The sequence below is a fragment of the Cervus canadensis genome, chromosome 4 (genome assembly GCF_019320065.1).
Source record: "Cervus canadensis isolate Bull #8, Minnesota chromosome 4, ASM1932006v1, whole genome shotgun sequence".
NCBI lineage: Eukaryota > Metazoa > Chordata > Mammalia > Artiodactyla > Cervidae > Cervus > Cervus canadensis.
In genome coordinates this window covers 101,097,209-101,110,917 of record NC_057389.1, presented here as the reverse complement: position 1 = coordinate 101,110,917, position 13,709 = coordinate 101,097,209, and the positions used below count along the sequence as shown (strand labels likewise).

Below are 13,709 nucleotides of genomic sequence, written 5' to 3'. Positions count from 1 at the left end.
AATGAAGGGATAGGTGCCCCCTTTCTGCAGAGACCCATTCCTAATGGTATCTGCATCACCCCTTCGTAGCAAGAAGGAGCCAGCACCCTTGAAGAGCAAGCCTCCTCCCGCGTATGAGTCGGAGGAAGAGGACAAGTGCAAGCCCATGTCATACGAGGAAAAGCGGCAGCTGAGCCTGGACATCAACAAGCTGCCTGGCGAGAAGCTGGGCCGCGTGGTGCACATCATTCAGTCACGGGAGCCCTCCCTCAAGAACTCCAACCCCGACGAGATTGAGATCGACTTCGAGACCCTGAAGCCATCCACCCTGCGTGAGCTGGAGCGCTATGTCACCTCCTGCTTGCGGAAGAAGAGGAAACCTCAAGGTGCCCTTTGGCCCTCTGGGGTGGGGCTGGGGGTTCCTGGTCCTGGTGAGGGAGAGGGCTGGCAGGTGGGGCCAGGTGCTGCCCGTACACCCCTATTAGCGAGGCCCCATTGGCACCTTTAGTTAACTTGGCCTTCCAATCCCAGCCCTCTCCCTCTGCAGGCTGTTTAAATTTCCAATTATGAAGTCTGTGTCCTCGACGTGGAAGCCTCTGGAGGGTTGTGACATTAATCTCGACCCTGGGCTGTGGGGCACCTTTCTTGACCTCTCTGGCAGATTGCCCTCGGGGTCCTAAGCCTTGCTCTAACCAGCAGCAGTCTTCATCCTCAGTTGCTGCCTCTGAGTCTTCCCCAGAAGGCACCGCCCACGCGTGCCCCCCCGCCCCCCGGCCTCTTTGGGGTGGGGGACATGGCTAGGAGGAAAGCATTAGATTGGCAGTGCACCTGCGTGCTGTCTTCTCTAGTTCCTTGTGACCTGCTCTGCAAGTCTTCCAAGTAGCTCTTTGGTGTTATCAGTGCCTTGTCCTGGCTCACAGTTCTGTCTCAGGACCAGCGGGATTTAGGGTCTGAGTCAGGGCCTTGCACACAGCCTTCATCCCAGCGCAGACTAACGTGGGATCCCTGGCACCCCTCCCCTCTGTTCAGGGTGGCACACAGTGACACCCGCCTCCCTCTGCGCACCGAGGAGCTGGGAGGCCCCTGGGGCCCGCCCCCATCTCGCTTTGCCTCGGATTGTCACATCCCCTTAGGCCCTCTCCCCACTGCCAGAGAAGTAGCTGAGGGAGCATGCTCCAGCAGTCCCTGGTGAGGGAGTTCCCTCCTACCCTGGTCTCCTAGTCCTCAGTGAACTCTGTGAGCGGGTGTTTTGAGAGATTGAAGGGGCCTTGAAAGTTGAGTGTGAGCCAGGATTTTGGCTATTGTGCCTGGTAGGCTAGCTGCGCCCTTGGAAAGTGTGTGTCGGGCCGGGGTCTGGAAGGACAGCAGCCGGGCTTTGGGAGCAGCTCTCTGGCTCATGGGGCTCTTGGCCCTGCCTGACTCTTGTCCCCGTTGCTTTATTGCAGCTGAGAAAGTTGATGTGATCGCTGGCTCCTCCAAGATGAAGGGCTTCTCGTCCTCAGAGTCGGAGAGCACCAGCGAGTCCAGCTCCTCTGACAGCGAAGACTCTGAAACAGGTTAGGTGTCTTTGATGTAGTCTCACCACACTCCTGCCTGCGTTCCGCCCTTAGGCTACCAGGGAGCAGAGACGGCAGTCATAAGAGCCTGCGGGGCCCTCCCATCTGTCCATCTTCCTGGTCACCATGCTGACCTGTACCTGGGGTGGTGGGTATCCCAGCACCTACCTCCACCCCACCCCTGACCTGGGCTGGTGGGGGAGACAAGTGGCCAGTGGTGTTGACCCTGCAGAGCCCTGGGAAAGGAGGAAAGGGGGCAGATGATGGAACTGATCTTCGCGTGACCCTGCCCCGCCTCAGAGTCCCCCAGCGGCACCGTTGCCTGCAACTCGGCCCTTTCAGGTGACGTGCTTCGGCAGGTGTGGAGCAGCCTGCTTTTGGCCCCGCTGTTCTCGGGGCTTAGAGCACTGCCGTCCTCCCCGGAGTTTGCTCACTGCTGCATTGGCTGCTCCTAACTGCACGCACTTGGACATGCGTGTCCTGTACCTCTAACAGTTCCTTTTCTCCATGCTCCACGGGCGTGCACGTGTGCCCCCTGGTGCGGCTGAGCAGCAGCCTTGACGTGGGAGGTGGGGGCACGTGCCTAGAGCTGTGCCAGTGGTGGGGCAGGGGACCTTTCCTCCAGACACAAGCATTTCTGGTTATTCTCAGGGGAGCTGATGCTCATACTGGCCCAGAGGAGAGGCTGGGAAGAAGCCTGGTGACTAGGCTGCTCTGTGAGGTGGAGCTGACTTTCTGTTTCTGCGTGAATAGGGTTGGTGGTGGGCAGGCAGGTGTCTTCATCGGCTGAGTCAACAGTCTGTAGACCACCCACGAGCCTGCCTTGGGCCCATCCCTCCAGGCAGGCTGCAGTGTGCACATCCACAGCGGGCATCAGGACTCCGGGCGTATTCTTCCGTGTACCTAACCCTGTCTCTGATACTTCACTGTGGCTGGGAGTAAACGACACGCTCCCCTTAGTTCTCATAGATAGATAATGTGATCTGGTGTGCCGAGGAGGTGTGAGGATTGTCTGCAGCAGTTGAAAAGAGTGGTGCTGCAGTGAGGTGTGTGGGTCCTGTGGGGCAGGGGGTCCCTGGACCTTGTCACTGTTCTTTTCCCCTTGTAAGGACACCAGGTTTCCCAGGGGAGGGGGAGGGGAGCCTTCTCTAGGACATCAGTGCTCTGGACTAGCTCATTCTCAGTGGGCCCGAGTGATGTGAAATCCATTGAGGATGTTCTGTATTTATTGAGCTCCTGTGGTGTGCAGAGACTGCTGTGGTAGTTTGCTGGTCACCTCTCTATCCTTTACCCTTTTTTCTTTCTTCCTAACCAGTTCCCCCTTCCAGTGCATTTTTAGAATCTGCTGGCCAGTAGGGGGCACCACACCCCATGCTTGCTGAGGCAGAGTGGGGCCTCAGGCCAGGGCCCAGCGCCCTCCGCAGGGTGAATGGCTGTATTCTGGGGCTTAATTAGCATTCCAGGTTGCTGCTGACTTCTCAATCTCAGTTCCAGCCAAACCACAGGTTTGCCTTTGCTTCTGGGGTTTTATACCTCCTGTGTTTTCTAGCAGGCTTCTCCTACTAGGGGTTTTGCAGCCTTTTCTCCTAAGGATCTGAGCTACCAAAGAAAACCCCAGAGATTGAAACTGGCAGAGGACCTGATGGCTAAAACAGCGCGACCAGGCCCCACCCAATGTGGCACCTTAGGGTGTCATGACCATCATAACCCAGTGTCCCAGTCGTTAATCTGTGACCGTGGTCTTTGTCCCTGACTCCTGAGCTTCTGAGCGCCTTATACCCCTCCTGCTGCTGCCTCCTGTGGAGTAACCATGACGGCATTGCCAGCAGCTCTCTGCTGCTGCCGAGATTTTTTTTTTTCCTTCACATTTTTCCCTCCTTTAAAGAAAGTGGAAAGATTGTGCAACAAGTAATCTGAGAGTCCTGGGAACAGCTGTCCTGGCGGGAAGGAGGGCAAGATTTACAGTCTCGGAGCCGCCAGCCTGCAGGCTCCCAGGCTCCGGCAGTCCAGCCCTGGCGGCTCCCTTCGCTGCCTCACCGCCTCCTCCCCAGGCGCCCTCCCCACCTTGGTTTTGCGAGGCTGTCCTTTGTCTTCGTGGTTCTGGCTTTTCCTTTGCCATCTGTGTGCTCTGGAGAGCTCCGGGGGCCGACTGAGAGCTTCTGCTCTCGGGAGGGACCCAGCCTGTAGATTTGTGCCCTGCACCTCAGATGCTACAGGTCCCAAGTGGGAGCCCGCGCCCTGGTTCCAGGGGATGGGCTGTCTGCCACCACCTTCCTGCACAGGAAACTGCTTGCTTGCTGGGTGGTTCCTTGTGTGGGGTCCCTGGAGCTGGGTAGATTGCTGTGACTAGGTACAGGTGGTTCTGCCTTGGCAGGGAGGGGGGGTGGGGGGCACTGGGGGTATTTCTCTTGGTCTTTGGGGGCTTAACTGTTTCACCCTTCTTGTTCTTGTGTTTCCATTTGGATTAGAGCCGAAATTCCTGAAGGGCTTGTATTTGTCATTTCTGCCAACACAGCCCCGGACACGAATCACCAAAAGAAACTGACCAGAGGCACTAAATTGGGGCCGGGGCAGTGGCACACGGTCTCATCTCTGGCCACTGCCCACAGACAAGGGTGCTGCCAACTGCTCGGGACAGGGCGCTGCTTATTGGGACAGGGCTACTGTTCAGGGATGCGGTGCATCCACAGACTGGGGTCGGGGGGTCTTTCTGTCCCAGGCCACCGTGTGCACCTCCTCCCTTGAGCAGCATGGCAGCACTCTTGGCCAGACCCACCACGTCTTTTGAACCCAACTGTTACCTGAGTCATAGTCTTCCATTGAGCTTTGACTGTGGTTAAACTCTGAATCTGCTTGAGGGTTTAGTATTGGGCCAAAGACAGTGGTACAAGGGCCACCCTCCCACTGCCCCTGAGCCAGCGTAAATTTTCACCCCATCCCATTGCTGATGTCTGGCTCCTCCCCAGTACTACCCACAGGTTTTATGGGCATACAGGGCTGGCCAGTACCTCCTGTCCCTCTCAGGAGCATCCCTAGCCTGCACTGAGGTAGGAGTTCAGAGCATTCTCTTGGACTTGGTTTTGGTCTTCTAGTTGCAGAGGGAGCATGCACCAGCTATTTTAGTCTCCTGGTTTCCTTTTCCCAGGATCGGAGCATGTGGGTGTTTCTTAATAGCTCCAGGGGGAAAAGGAATGCTGTATGTTTTGGAAAGATTTGAGCTGGAAAGTGCAGACAGAGGCCGTGGGGCATTCTTCCTAGACAACCAGCCTCAGCTTCCGCGACCCTGGGTCTTGGAATGACTCGGTTCTTGTCCCATCTTGAGGCCTGCTGCTGCCCACTCCCAAGGGTGTGATGCTTGTTCTTGGGGAAGGGCTAAGTCCCTGGCTGGGGTGGGGGCAGGAAGAGATCTGGAGGATGGGGCTGTAGCCAATCTGCCTGCCGTGCCAGGTGACCCCTCACACCCACACACATGCAGGGCGGGATTCGAGGGCTTCACGGGCGAGGGTGAGCCTTGTGGAATGTGCCTTGAATGAGAGAGCAGCCGGTGGGCGGGTTTTTCCCACACACGCACACACTTGGGGACCATGGGAGTGCAGTGTCGGTTGCATCCGTGATTCTAACAGAAGCATCTGCTCTGCTCTGTTGGTGGGAAAGAGCCCCAGCCCCTCTCCCCAGTCAAAGGAAGCTGCATTCGATTCCTGGGAAAAAAGAAAGGACAACTTTCTTCCTCAACTTTTTTTTATTTTTAATTTGCTCTCTCAACAGTATATGTCACTGGCTCCTCTTTCTTATAATTTTGTTTGTTTCTTGGAGTTCATAGGAATGCAGAGGCTGTTAGCTAGAGGTTTTGCACTCCAGAGCTCCTTTCTTAGGGGCATTCCCTCCTTCCAGCTGAGCCCCAAGTCAGGGTCAGCATTACTTCGCTGAGATAGGGTGCAGAAAAGCGGATCCTGGGGGGTAACAACAGAATCAGTGGGTGCCCAGTGGGCGTGGCACACCACGCAGGACTTCAGAAGTGATGCAAGGAGGGGAGGACAGGTAGGGTAATCTCTCAGCAGCAGAGCCCAGCAAAGGAGACCCCAGCACGCAGTGGGCACACATGGAGCTCATTACTGGAAGCCGTTCTGTTTAGAGGCATGAGCAGGCTCAGGCGGTTCTGGAGACATCCGTGCGTGCCTGATCTGAGGCCCTTCTCAGGGGAAGGTGGGCTTGTCCCCACCCACAGCTGGCCAGGCAGGGGGTGGAGCTCCTAGTTGCGACGCTGTCTTCTCGTGCCCTGACAGCAGGCGGGGCACCGGAGGCTGGCTTGGTCTGCAGTTCTTCTGTTCTTGTAACTTAAACGGTACATTCCACACCATTTCTCTCACACTGGTTTCTCTCTCCCTCTACGTAGGTCCTGCCTAATCATTGGACACGGACTCTTAATAAAACGGTCTTCAGTTCCAGATTCCTTCCCAGCAAGCTATAGCTTAAGTCCATTTTCTTCCGTGAAAGGGACAGGACTCCATCAAGTTATGGAATTCCTCAGAGCCCTGGGCCTGTCCCCCGGGGTGGATTAGTCATGTCCAGCAGCTCACACCTAGTCCCGCCTCTGGGAAGGCTGCCTGCCTGGCCGCCCGCCCGCCCGGGCCTCCTGTGTAAAGACTGCCTGGCTGTTCTGCCCAGCCTCCCTGGTCGTCTGGGGTCCTCTGAGCGGGTGGCATCTCCCAGAGGGTGATGACAATCCCCCTGCACACACATTCATGTGGTGCTGCTCCGTGTGCAAGGCCCCATCACAAACACGTTTCCTGTCTTCACCCCTCCCTCTTTTGGGGGGACTCTGGATCCTAACTGCTTCCCTCCTGGACCTTCCGATGATGTTAGCCCAGGGAAGATCTCACTCACCTCAGCCTCAGGAAGAACACTGTAACATCTAGAGCTTCCCCAAGTGAGGAGCGAGGCTTTAGAGGCGAGGCCAGCTGGGCCCATGGCTCCTCGGGGCTGTCCCTCAGTCTGCCTTCTCTGGTGACCCATGCGGCTCTATTGGCCAGAGGCTCCCACCAGCCACAGCTGACTTTCAGCCCCCCGGAGTCCTCTCTCCGTTTTCATTGTTCCCACTGTTGTCTGTTGGGCATCTTCCCAACTTCTTTGGCCTCTTCTCCTAAAGTCGCACAGGGAAAGTACCTCCTAGGCAGCCTCCTCACTCCTCCCTTCCCAGGTACATAGATGCAGACTGCAGGAGCTGCCAGGCAGGCTGGGAGTGAGGGACATCTGGGGAGATGTGGCCGTGCCTCCGGCTGACCTGACTCCTCCAGCCCACAGTCCTCGCCCCCGCTGGGCTAGGGCGACCTCGCCTCGTGATCTGGGCTAGTAGCGTGAAAGGGCTGGACCAGTCAGTGGTGAGGGCATTGGAGCCTTTGGCCCTCTTCGTGCACATGCAAGTACTCCCCTCAGTTCACCCCCAAGAATGATGGGGGCCACCAGGTGGGCCACATCATCCAAGCTCTCTGAGAGGCACTGGATAGGCTTTTTTTTTTTTTTTTTTTGGCTCTAAAAATAAACATCAGCCCTTTTTTGGTCATGAATCCAACATCTCAGCAGAAAACTGCCTGGCGTGAAAAGTCCCCTAAGGAATAGCGTTTGTTTTAAGTGTAGTTGGTGTGTACTTCGAGGCCTGACTGTCTCCTGGCGTTTTGGGATCAGCCTCCTTCTGCACCTGGGAGCGAGCTTGAGGAGGTGCAGTTGGCCAGCAGCTGCATGGAAGCCCTGGCCCCCTCCCCAGCTCCTTGGGACCTTGGGCCCAAGCAGCTGTAACTGCCCCAGACTGGCCTTGGCCTTGGCCTTGGGTTCTGTGCTCAGCCTCCCCGGAGCCCCTCGGGCCCTGCGGTGATACTTGGGAGTGCCTCAGCTGCTCCCGGATCCTCCAGCCGGTCGGCTTCCAGTTGAGCTCATTTGCCAAACAGACTATTTTGAGCTGCCCTTTGGCCTGTTCGTGATGTGTTTCCAGTACTGCTTGGCCTGGCTTGGGTCCGGGGGCTTCATGCCCAGAGATTCCCACAGGACAGTTGGGAAGCTGCTGGCATTGTCTTTCTGGGAAGATTCTGCCGTCTTGGAACAAATGGCAGGCTAGATTCCCACGGCGTCAGCCTGTGTGCCACCCCCACCCCTTCCCACTCGTGGGCACAGAGGCTGTAGCCCCAGGCCAGCTCTTCCGTGTGATCCTTGCACTTCTCTGTTCAGGGGTCCTGTCCTTGCCCATGGTGCTTCCGTCTGACAGAGAACTCGATCGTTTGATTCGGGCTGGCACCGGTACCCCAGGAAGAGCAGAAGCCCGCCCACCCTTGCGGCAGCCTCCAGTGTGCGGGCGGCGGGCGGTGCCAGCCGGGCCTGAGAAGTTGCTCTTGGGAAGGGTGGTGGGCCAGGTGTCTGCTGGTGCGGAGGCTTCCAGTCGGTTCAGTTGAGGGGGCTCTGCACCTCTGCCCTTGCCTTCCATCCTGTCTCCTTCCCTTGAGTTGTGGGGGAGTGGGGAGGAATCAGTGTTTTAATCAGATTTTACAAAAACGTTTTAATTCTTTGTACAATTACCATCCTATGTAAAGCTGAAATTTGTGTTGAGTTCAAGATGTTCATGGAATAAAGATCACACAGTACTTGAGGCCATCTTCATGTAACCCTCTCTAGAGAGTTTTGTGTGGGGGGTGTCTTGGGGCTGGTGTGTGGTGAAGTTGTGCACTTCTGTCTTGTCTTCCTACCACAAGGCGAGTGGTGCACATGAGCCAGATGTGACGGCCCCAGATAGGCTCTGGCACCCCTTGGTCCCCGCTGCCGGCCCTTTGAGTCTTCTGGTCCTGGTGGTCTTCTGGGTGCCTCCCACCTTCTCTCCCGCTCTAGGCAAGCCCCGCCCCGCACTTCTGTGCAGCCTGGGGGGGTTACTCCTGGTGACCTTTCTAAGGCAGCTGATATCCACTCCCTGGATCCTTAAGGGCCCCAGTGCAGTTCGTCCCCACTAGTTCCCCGGGTGGGCCTCTCTTGCTCATGGCTACAGGGAGATGGTGAGGGCTCAAAGCCACCTGTCCCTCTTTTGTGTCGGAAAAAAAGTGTTTCCCCACCAAGGCCATGAGATGACAGGCCACCCCAACCCCATCCAACCTTCTCCCTGCGACACAGTGTCCTATCCCGGTCATACTTAACGCACTGACCACCTTCCTACCCCAGGCCCTCCAAAGGCAGGCCAGGGTGCGAGCAGCTGCCCCCAGCCTCCCTTGAGCTGCAGTTTCTGTTGCTAGAATCCATGCTGGGAGAGGAGCCCGGCCTGGGAGAACGCCCCGCCCTCTTCCTCCTGTGTGCCGTGCTCCAGCTTTATGCGTGTAGGGTCCCCTCGGCCCTGGGCTTCCAGCCTCTGTATGGTCCAGCATTCCTTCACCCTCAGGCTCCCAGACACCCGGCTTGTGGCCCAGTCCTGCAAATTACCCAAACTGCTCCCTTTGATACGTGTGACTCAAGAGTGTCCTTTCTACCGGTGCTCATATGTGACCCGTAGAGTCCTGAGCCCTGCATCCCAGCATCTCTAGTATCTGGGGTTGGGGCTGGGCCTGCAGTTCCCGCACCCCAGGCATCCCTAGTCACCGCCACTCGTGTAAAAACGTGTCTGTAGCCGCAGAGTTTTGTGTCACTGTCTTACCTCTTGCATGGAATGGTGAGTTCTGGCAGGGCACGAGGTCCCCCTCACCCCTCTACCTGGCACGCTGCACCAAGGCCATACGCCTCTCCAAAACTTCCTTAGCACTGCCCTCCGTGAAGCAGCTACCAGCGGAGCTAGCCCCACTTTGGGCAAAAAGCGTGTGTCCTCCAGCACCAGTGACAAGAGCCAGCACCCTGGTGAGGAGTGCAGGGGAGGCCAGGCGAAGCGACAAGGTGCCTCTCAGTGACAGGAATCCCAAAGGCACCACGGGCGGGGTCCCAAGTCCCCCCTGGTGGTCGGCGGCTTCACTTCCCAGCCCTCGAGCCCTGGCCCGGCTTCCCCTCCCTGTCTCCCGCTCCAGGATGTGCACCCAGCAGTGTTTGGCGAGGGGAATCCGTGGGCCAAAGTTCCTTAGCATGAAGCTCTCTAGAGTGGGGGCAGAGGGGCTCAGGCTGGCTCTGGCACACTCCTGACAGAGACGGGCAGACCCCACATGTGCCCCCACAGTGGCGGCAGCAGGCCACGGGCTCCTGAGAAGCCAGGACGCGCACTGTTTTCTCCCTCCAGCCCATGGACCGTGTCCCAACACAGGGACTTCTCTGAGGCTGGTCTCCTGAGAGGAAGAGGAGTCTGGCCAGCGGCCGCCGCCTCTGCTGGCCGCAGCATTGAGTGCCTCCCTCATTGGTTCCTGGGTCGTCCAGAGAGGCTGGCTGGCTGGCTGGCTTCTCTCCCTCCACAAAGTGCTCAAGCTTGTCAGCACTTCCCACTTGTCAGCACTCTCTTCACCTGCCCCACGGCTCTGTGGCCAGGGCCTTGACCCGCGCTGGCACCAGTGGTCCCTGTCACCCCAGCCCATGCATTTCTGCATCCCTTGGGACAGTGGGAAGGCGCAAGTGTCACAGGGCAGTGCAGCTGGAGGCCGCCGAGTTGTTGCTTCTAGGCTGTGTGGCTGGGGCAAGTCCCTCAACTTCTCTGAGCCTTACTTGGCCAATTACTTAAATGGACAAGATCATTTCAAGCCCCGTGGTGGTCCCAGGGCGAAGCAGGTTGGGGTGCAGATGCTCAGGTCCCTGTGGAGGCCTCTGACTAGCCAAGAAGGGGAGACGGTTGGGCCAGGAGGTCCTTCATAGCAGTCTCCCACGCGTTCGGGTGTGCTCGTCATGGAGCTGGTGGTCTGGAGTGTGGCGGGGAAGCTAGGCATGGTCCCCGCTAGGAAAAAAAGCCGCAGGCAAAATGGGTAGGTGACACCCACACACCTTTCCATCCCTTGTGACCCCCGCCCCAGACGGAACCCGGCCACTCTCCCTCTCACCGTCACTTGGCCCTTCTCCTGAAGTCACACTTTGTTTTCTTCTTGCTCCGCGCGGAAGGCCCGCTCCCAGTCTTCTCCCCTAGAGCCTCACCGCCTTCTCTTTACCTCCACAGAGATGGCTCCGAAGTCCAAAAAGAAGGGGCATCCTGGGAGGGAGCAGAAGAAGGTAGGTGGTTTCGGGGGCATCTGGGAGCAGGTGGGCAGTGGCCGCCTGCCTGTGGGGGCCCTGGCTGGGAGGGCCCCCGCGTCTCGCGCAGACGCGTGCGGCAGGCCGGCCTCACGTCAGCCTGTCCTGCCTGCCTGCAGCACCACCACCACCACCATCAGCAGATGCAGCAGGCCGCAGCCCCCGTGCCCCCGCCGCCGCCACCGCCGCCCCAGCAGCCCCCGCCGCCGCCGCCGCCGACCCAGCAGCAGCCGCCGCCGCAGCCCCCGGCCCCGCCCCCGCCCCCGGCCATGCCGCAGCAGGCGGCCCCCGCGATGAAGTCCTCGCCTCCGCCCTTCATCGCCGCCCAGGTGCCTGTGCTGGAGCCCCAGCTTCCAGGCAGCGTCTTCGACCCCATCGGCCACTTCACCCAGCCCATCCTGCACCTGCCGCAGCCCGAGCTGCCCCCGCACCTGCCCCAGCCTGCTGAGCACAGCCCTCCGCCTCATCTCAACCAGCACTCGGTGGTGTCTCCCCCAGGTGAGTGGCCACCGCGCCCCTCGGGTCTGAGCACGCTGATAGGGTCCCCAGAGCGGCCGGCAGAACCCCTCTTAGCCTCAGCCGTCTGGTCGCTCAGGGGAGATTGGCCGCTCCTTGGGGCCCATTCTGGAAATGACACCAGGAGCATGGACAGGACAGGACAGACCTTGTGTAGAGAGATAGTGCTTTGGTGCAGAAGACACTGATTCAGGTCTGCTGGGCCAGGCCTCACAGTGTGAGGTGGGAAAGGATGGGACTCCTCTGCGGCTCCCAGTCAGGGGTAGGGAAGGGGGCACGAACTTTCATCCTGGAAGGGATGTGGGGATGGGGAGAAAGTTGGAGGGGAGGGAGGAAAGTTGAGGGCACAGAGTGCAGGGCAGGATGATGCTGGCTGGGGGGGGCTTGTTCCTGTAGCCCTCCCTGGATGCCGTCCTGACTCTCGAGTTCTGGGGAAGCCGAGGAGGGTGGGGAGAGGTTGCCAGTTGGAGGGAGACAAGTCAGAGGTCAGGATGGAGGAGAAAGGCTGGGCTGGGGGCTGCACAGTGCGTGAGCCTCACCACCCGGCTCCCGTCCTTGCAGCTTTGCACAACGCGCTGCCTCAGCAGCCATCACGGCCCAGTAACCGAGCTGCCGCCCTGCCCCCCAAGGCGCCCCGTCCCCCTGCTGTGTCGCCCGCCCTGGCCCAGCCGCCCCTCCTCCCGCAGCCCCCCATGGCTCAGCCCCCCCAAGTGCTGCTGCAGGAGGACGAAGAGCCGCCTGCCCCACCCCTCACCTCCATGCAGATGCAGCTGTACCTGCAGCAGCTGCAGAAGGTGCAGCCCCCCACGCCACTACTCCCTTCCGTGAAGGTGCAGTCCCAGCCCCCGCCCCCCCTGCCGCCCCCGCCCCACCCTGCCGTGCAGCAGCAGCTGCAGCAGCAGCCGCCGCCGCCCCCGCCGCCCCAGCCCCAGCCCCCGCCCCAGCAGCAGCACCAGCCCCCCCCACGGCCCGTGCACATGCAGCCCATGCCGTTCCCCGCCCACATCCAGCAGCCCCCGCCGCCCCCCGGCCAGCAGCCGCCCCACCCGCCCGCGGGCCAGCAGCCGCCCCCGCCGCAGCCCGCCAAGCCTCAGCAGGTCATCCAGCACCACCCTTCACCCCGGCACCACAAGTCGGACCCCTACGCCGCTGGTGAGTGTCCCCACGCTGCCTCTGGGCTTTGGGGAGGCTGGCTAGGCCCAGAATCTCATCCCAAGGAGCCAGGTGGGTCAGCTGGGCGCGGCGGGCTGAGATGAGCTCAGAGCTGAGCCTTGGAGGCTCTGGGTTGGTTGGAGAGAGGCAGCAGAAAAGGAGCAATGATACTTCATGTTTTAGTCAGATATAGCCTGATTAAAAGGTAAAAGCGCTAAAAGGTAGCACACAACTTACCGGGAAGCCATCTGTGTCTTCTGCTCCCAGCCTCTAGCCTCATCTCGACTGCCCATTTTCAGTCAGCAGCATTGGGCAGGCCAAGCTCTCCTGCCTTCCCTGAGTACTTGTTTTCTAGGTGTCTCTGACCAAAACACTCTGGCAGTATTCTTGTTGATGCCTCGTGCTGTGGTGACATGTGAGGGTCAGAGCTGAGGGTCCTGGGCTTGGCACATAGACTGTGCGGCCTGGCTTGAGGGGTGCTGTGGGTGCTGCCAACAAATTTAGTAAAGCTGTTGGCTTTAGGCTGTGACTATTCCTAAACCTGGTAAAAGCTGCCAGGTGCCAAGCGGCTCGCGGTGCATCCTGAGCTGAGAGCAGCTGGCCGTCCTTTCCAGGGAAGAGCAGTAGTGGTCCCAGCAGCTTGCAGAAGTCTGGAGGTTTCCTCAAGCCTGAGACCAGGGGTGGGCTGGTGATGAGGTGCCTTTGGAAGAGTCAGCATCTGGGGCAGGGCAAGTTCCCTCTGGCTACCTGTGCTTACAGGCCCTGGGCCCATTTCTGCCTGAGTTCTGTGGCCTGGAATGGATCACAGGGAGTGATGTGTGTTGGAGTCCAGCTGGGGGCTTTGGGTCAAAGGCCAAGTTTTTGGAGTCCAAGGAGGCTTGGCACGCGTCCCTGGGACGGCCAGCTTGCAAGCGCTGCCCCAGGCTGCCGGGCTCCGCTTTATGTACTGCTGGGTGAGCCACCAGGAGGCAGGAGATGCCTCCATGTCACAGGCCTGGGAGCCATCATCTAGGTCCGCCTCAGAAGGGGCTCCCAAGGGGACGAGCCGCACAGGGGGCTTGTTGTAGCTGTGTGTTTGGGGATTTCTGGCAGGCCTGGGCCAAGGCTGCCTAGATCCCCCCAGTGTTGGCTTGGATGAAGGTGGGTGCGCCAGCCCACCTTCTGCAAGAGCCGCGTGTCCATTGCTTGTTCTGCTGTGGGGTAGGCCAGTCCCAGCCTTCTCCCCACTGTGTGGGCCCTGCAGGTTGAGTTGTGTTGGGGAGGTTCCTGGGCATCCGGCCTTAGACCCAAAGCATCTGTCCAGGCAGACTGGCCCAGTCACATGGGGACAGCTGGGCACCCAGGCTG

The 13,709-nt window shown here is 59.4% G+C and overlaps 1 protein-coding gene across 2 annotated transcripts in view; it reads left to right on the top strand.

Moving 5' to 3' along the window:
- BRD4 (bromodomain containing 4) overlaps positions 1-13,709 on the top strand; it is an 86,317-nt gene that overhangs the window by 68,819 nt on the left and 3,789 nt on the right. Inside the window, exons 10-14 of one of the 2 annotated variants that reach the window (XM_043467127.1) lie at positions 70-365; positions 1,425-1,535; positions 10,621-10,673; positions 10,814-11,192; positions 11,772-12,362. In XM_043467127.1, the coding sequence (XP_043323062.1) occupies positions 70-365; positions 1,425-1,535; positions 10,621-10,673; positions 10,814-11,192; positions 11,772-12,362 (1,430 nt within the window). Of the gene's footprint in view, positions 1-69; positions 366-1,424; positions 1,536-5,928; positions 8,181-10,620; positions 10,674-10,813; positions 11,193-11,771; positions 12,363-13,709 lie in introns of those variants that run through there. The other variant, XM_043467128.1, reaches the window with a different exon arrangement.